The 6,000-nt window shown below is 62.8% G+C and overlaps 1 protein-coding gene across 6 annotated transcripts in view; it reads right to left on the bottom strand.

Moving 5' to 3' along the window:
- Nucleotides 1-511: 511 nt before the first annotated feature.
- The window catches only part of NAV1 (neuron navigator 1), a 78,713-nt gene continuing 73,224 nt past the window's right edge, over nt 512-6,000 (bottom strand). For all 6 annotated transcript variants that reach the window (XM_074564175.1, XM_074564169.1, XM_074564170.1 and 3 more), the window contains 3 exons: nt 5,584-5,702; nt 5,144-5,341; nt 512-4,534 (listed from right to left, as the gene is read on the bottom strand). In XM_074564175.1, coding sequence (XP_074420276.1) covers nt 4,439-4,534; nt 5,144-5,341; nt 5,584-5,702 — 413 coding nt within the window. In that variant the 3' untranslated portion in view covers nt 512-4,438. The remainder of the gene's footprint in view (nt 4,535-5,143; nt 5,342-5,583; nt 5,703-6,000) is intronic.

Genomic DNA, 6,000 nt, shown 5'->3' with positions numbered 1-6,000 from the left:
CCGCTGCTTGAAGGACACTGTCCCACATCTGTCCCCCTGTCCTGGAGATGTGGGGTGGCATCTGTCACCACTGTGGCCCCTTCAAAGGGGGCACGGGGACCAGCCCTGGCGAGGCGAAAGGGGCCCACCGGCCCCAAGCCCCCCCACTGCTCCCTGCGCGCTCCAGCTCGGATCCGGCCCTCCTGCCCCCGGGGAGGCAGCTCCCGCTCCCAGCGTCTTGCAGAACTGCCAGGATTCCAACCCAGCAGCGTTTCTGCTCGCTCCAGACTTAACAGGAGCATGATCTTGGGAGAGGCGTCCCCAGCCGATAAAACCATTCCCAGCATCTTGCGGAACAGCCAAGATTTCAAACCGGGAGCGTTCCCCCAAAGCCCCCCTCCCCGGGTTGTGCAGGAGGGAGACCCCTGAGGACAGGGGCAGATGCGCGGCTGTCACAGCTCAACTGTCCCACCCCTGCCCGCGCAGGGACGGGCCCGCGGTCGCCCGGACACAGGACCAGCAGCCAGGCGGTACAGGAGATAACTTTATTGAATCCAATGGTGTTAGACAGACGACCGAGAAGAGACATGCCGGTTGGTGCGGGCAGCAGGAGCTGACTTGGCGCAGGGCTGGATTTGTTTCTGTCTTTCGTAATATCCTCAAGCCTTTTCCTGGCTTCCTTTTATACTTCTTTTAAAATTTCTTTTAAGTAAAAACAACGAATCGTGGAAAGAGTCCAGATGGTGTTTGTTCCCTATGATTGTTCCCGCAGCTATGTACAACGTGGGGTTGGGTCTCAACATCAGGTATAAAATGGAGCGAGTTTACAAAGTTGGAGGAGGCAAGGAAAAAGCAAAGACAGACAGGCGAGAGCAGTAGAAATCTGGACCAAAATCTTAAAGAGAAATTTAAAAAGTGCTATAAAACCCCTCGGCAGGAATACCATGCAGTTAAGAAACACAAAACCCAGTCAATTACACAGATCATCTAAAACAGGAATTTGTCCATTTCGTCTTTTATTTAATTAAAAAAAGGTTGTTTGTTTTTAATAGAAAAAAGCTAAAATTGTAAGGTTCAGGCCACCGGGTGGCAGCAGCTCGAGGGGCAGGAGGGTGAGGCGCTGGCATGGCCCAGCTCCAGCCCCTCGGGAGGGCTCCCGGGGGCCACGGGCACCTTTGGGGGCAACCAGCACCTTTGGAGGTGACAGGCACCCTTGGGGGGTGACAGACTCCTTTGGGGGTCACAGACACCCTTGGGGGGTGACAGGCACCCTGGGGGGGCAGCAGATACCTTTGGAGGTGACAGGCACCCTTGGGGGGTGACAGGTTCCTTTGGGAGTCACAGGCACCTTTGGGGGCAACCAGCTCCTACGGAGTAACAGGCACCTTTGGGGGTGACGGGTACCCGTAGGGGCAACAGGCACCTTTGGGGGTGACAGGCACCCTGGGGGGGTGACAGGAGCCTTTGGGCGTCACCGGCACCCTTGGTGGGGGTGGCAGGAGGATGAGTTAGTGCAACCCTTGGACCCGTCCCGCTGGGGACAGAGGGGCTGAGCCCACAGACACTGGCACAGGGGGGACGCCCGGTCCCCAGGCCACCCAGCTGCCCCTCCTGGGGACACGGGGTGCTTGGTGTAAGCCAGGAGGAACCCATCAGGGCCTGTCCCCTCCAGGTGGGAAAGCCACCACCACCACGTGTCATCTCAAGGCCATCGCTCTCACCCTTCCCCTCGGGGATTCCTCCTGATTTACACCACAGCGTGCCGCTTGCTGCCAGCACGTCTCGGCTGAGGTTATAGGCAAGGGGCAGCCCCACACCGGGAAAGGATGGGAAGGATGGGACAAGCCCCCGGGAAAAGATGGGGCAAACCCCCGGGAAACAGGCTGGGGGACACCCAGTCCTAAGCAAGCCCGTGACAGGGACAATTTGGTCGACATTGTGGTGGCTCTTGGGGAGGGGTGTCAGAAAAGAAAGCCAGGCCCAGGCCAGGCTGCCTGCAGGCCGCGTGAAGCGAGAGGGGGGCGCAAGCCCTCCCCACCCACGGGACTGCTCAGAGCACCCGGGCACGGGGCAGCCCCCAAAGGTGCATCGTGCCCCGTCTTGCCCTGGGCGCCGGAACCCCGAGGGGGGGCGAGAGGGGCTGGAGGGGACAGTTGGGTCCCCCACCGCCAGCCTCGAGCAGCTGCTGAGCCGGTGTCTCGTACAATCAGAAAAGAAGTCAGCACGGCACAGTTATCACAGAGTACCAAAAAAAAAAAAAAAAAAAAAAAAAAAAAAAAGGGAAGGGAAGGGGGCGGAGGGCTGGGCCCCACCAACTCACGCAGGGCATTCCACTACAGATCTATTTACAGAGAGCTCTTGGCCGACGGCGGCAACACAAGAGAAGGTGAACAGAAAGCCCTAGCGTCCAAGCCAGTGTGGGGAGGGACATCCCTGTGCAAAGGGGCCGGGCTGGCTGGCCCCAGGTGGCAGCGGGGAGACGGCAGGGAAGCTGTCGGACAGACGAAGTGAGCACCATGTGCACTGGGACGCGCCGGCCGGCGAGGCGAGACGCGACGCACCGGCTGAGAGAGCACCAAGGGCAGAGGTGGCGGTCGCCTCCGAGGGGCACCGGCGGCAAGGCCGGGCCTTGGAGGAGATGCCCGTTTTGGGGGGTTGCGAGGTGTCCCTGAAGGCCCCACCAGCCACAGCACAGGGCGCTGAGGCTGCCCAGGCCCCAGCCTGGTGGGGCTGGGGAAAGGACAGGCTCGGCAGAGCCGGCTCTGGGGTCACCTCTCCCCGCAAGGCTCTCCAGGGCCCCGGCCGAGGGCGGGAGCTGAGCTGGACCATGGCAGAAGGCAGCAGCGGGGCTCAGAGCCGAGCTGGGTACGGGGAGGGAGGTGCTGGCCCGGCCGAGCTCCCCCACCGTTGTGCCAGGGGACAGGCAAGTGAGAGGTGGTGCAGGCGGCTGCCCCAGCCCGGCCATGCTCAGGCCAGTGCCAGCACCCCCCTCCCCTCCCAGCCGAGCCCACTTTGGGGACAGTCGTGGGATGCTGCAGCTACAGCAGGCTGCGACAGTGCCAGCCCAAGCCCCGCGTGCCCCCTTCCCACACGGCAGGGACTAAGGCACCGTGGCAGCACCAGGGCTGATGCCCTCCATGCCAGGAGCATTGCCTGTGACACTGCACAGTAGGGCCAAGAGGACACACGGCCGCCCCAGGTGTCCCCAGAACACCGACACGGGGCACAGCCAGACCCTGCCAGGCCCCAGGGGCGCAGGAAGGCACAGGGCCTTGGGGAGCCAGCGGTAGGGGGGGTACCCCCAGGCACCACTCACCACCCCACAGCAGTGAGGGGGCAGGGGCTAGGGCAGGCCCCCCAGCACTAAGGGGGCAGGGCAGGCGTCCGGCTGCCTGGGGCACCAGCGACCTGCCCCGGCCTCGGCCAGTGCCGGGTACCCTGGGGAGATGAGCCATGGCAGCCTGGCCTGGTAGGAGACCCCAGCCCCAGGGCCAGATTCTGCCTTGGGGTTTTGGGGAGGGGGTGCCACCAGGCAAGGGGCTGCTCTGGGAGCACCCCGCTGCCCCTGGCTGCCAAGTCCCCTCTCAGCCAAGCTGTGAGGCCCTGGGAGGTGGGTTCAGGGACTGGAGATTGTCCAGTGAGCACCAGTTTTGTGACAGAGGTGGTCTGAGTGGTGGAACCAACAGCTGCAAAAGAAACCAAAGGGAAAGGGAGCTGCTTACAGGGAAGCCATGGGCACCGGGCCACAGGCTCCAGGCCAGGCGAGCAAAGAACCTGAACAAGAAAGGGACCAAAGCAAAGTCTGGACTCAGCCAAAGGAAAATGGGAAGGGGAAAACAACATAAAATAACCGAAGGAGTGTTTATTGGGCTGTCCTGGTCGCAGTGGCTGCCATGCAGGTGAAACGGGGAACGTACAAAGACAGCGGCGAGAGCCGCACTCCCCTGGGCCAGCGCAAGGCAGGCACGTCCCGCAGCAGCAGGTCCCTCGTCACCTGCCCTCAGCGCTGCCTGGCTGGGTGGAGAGGGAGCTGCAGACCCTCGCGCCCGCGCTCTCGTCCTGCGGCCACATGCTCCTCCCGTGACCCCCAGCTTCGGCACAGGTGGCTCCCGCGGGGTCCCTGCCCCGCGCAGGGGCCTTCCTGCAGCTCCCGGGAGCGGGGGCTCAGCCGCATCAGTTGCCCTGGCCCCAGAGCCCGAGAGTTTGCAATAGAGACAGAAAAAACGAAGAAAGAAACCAGGATTCTCCTACCCCCAAGGTCAGGAGGGGAGACGACACCTCGCGCTCTCCCACAGATGAGCCGAGCTTCCCCACGCTCCGCTGGGACGCGCCGGAGCCCCGCTCGTCTCCGCTCGCTCGCCAGCCCCGCACTCCGGGATACCAAAGGAAAGGGAGAGCAGCCCGGCAGGAGCGGTGGCTGGCGGCGGCTCCCCTCCACCTGGGCCGGCATGTCCAGGCCTCACAGAGTCGACTGCAGGTCGGGATCCACCATGGTCTCGCGGTCCGGAGACTCGATGTAGTTGGCAGCTTCCTGGAGCTTCAGCAGCATGGCCATCTACAGGGAGAGGAGTGAGGCATCAAGCCCGAGGGGGATGAGAGTCCACAGACGCCCCGGGGAAGCCAAGGGCACTTGGCCCTCCTTGCCCTCCCGTACCAACAAGCCACCCTAAGAAGCTCCTCAGCCCAGAGATCCTGCAAAATCCCTCCCTGTCACCAGGACCTGGCCTTGGGCACAGCGGGGACGCTCAAGGCTGAGCATGCCAAAGCAGTGCAGGGGGACAGGCCCTGGCGCATCAGCTGGCATCATCTGTAGCAGCCTGCTGTCTGCTAGCAGCCACTCCGGGTGACGCACCGGGACATGTATGTGCAAGCTTCCGTTTGCGTGTGCCTGCCTGCGGCTGTGAATGTGACATGACGCCTCGTGGAGCACCACACCATGCCCATTCGCTGGCACATCACAAGATGCCACTGGCCTGCCTGCCAGTGCTGCCGTCCTGCATCCAACGCTCCTCCCAGGAGCGCAAAATGTTTCTGCATCCCCAAGTCAGGGTTATTTTTACGCTGGAAAGTGACTGGGAAAGCAAAGCACAGCTCCACCCTGCCCTCCCTGCTCCACCAGCGCCATCCAGCCCACCTCCCAGTGCCCGGCACAGCAAGGCCGTACCAGAGGGTCCGAGTCCAGGGAGCTGGGCGTCGTGTCTTTGACGGTGCGTTCCTCGGGAGGGGAAACGGTGCTGTGGGGCCCGATGGTGGGTGGAGGCAGGTGGTACAGCTTGGACTGGTCCTGCTGCGCTGATGGCCAGGGCAGGGTGTCCCGCACCCACTCCACGGGGTCCTCCCAGGCTGCCTTCTGCCCGTGGACCTGCAGGCAGGGAGCGAGTGGCAGCCGCCTCCTCAGCACATGCCAGAGGCGGTGACATGGCACCCCGAACCCCCCAGGACAGTGCTTTGACCCACTGCAGATGCAGGGCAGGGACTGACAGAGATGCCACCTGTGCCCAAAATCCCAGCACCTGCCCTTTCCCTGCCCCGTTAGACTGCTGCATCAGCATGTCCCCAAGCACCACTGGCTTGCGTCCCCATGTGCCAGGCAGCTCTGTGTACCTTGAGCCCATCTTTTGCCCCCTCCTGCAGGTAAGGGATGATGGAGTTGTTCCACAGGTCAATGAACCAGGTTCGGAAATCCTCAATTCCAACGGGGCAGGACAGGAAGAAGCAGGGACCTGCAGGGGAAAGGCAGAGAGCAAAAATGGGAGCTGGGTCCCCCTACTCCAGTCACTAGCCCTGTGGCAGCACCAGCACCACGGCCACCAAGCCTGGCTGTGCAGGGTGCCCTGGGCTCGACCACCTTCTGGGAGCAGTGCCCGGGCAGCACCTGCCTGACAAGCAAGCTCCCGGGCAAGGAACAAGGCTGCTATGTTCGATCTATCCCCCAAAAGCACGGTGAGGCAAACTGAGACCTGCCTGGGAAAACACGGCTCCTCCGTGCCCAAGGAAGGGTGCCAGTAAGACGGGCAGCCT

The sequence above is a fragment of the Larus michahellis genome, chromosome 21, assembly GCF_964199755.1.
Source record: "Larus michahellis chromosome 21, bLarMic1.1, whole genome shotgun sequence".
NCBI classification, from domain to species: domain Eukaryota; kingdom Metazoa; phylum Chordata; class Aves; order Charadriiformes; family Laridae; genus Larus; species Larus michahellis.
The sequence above is the reverse complement of the archived record's forward strand: the minus strand, read 5'-3'. Positions and strand labels throughout refer to the sequence as shown.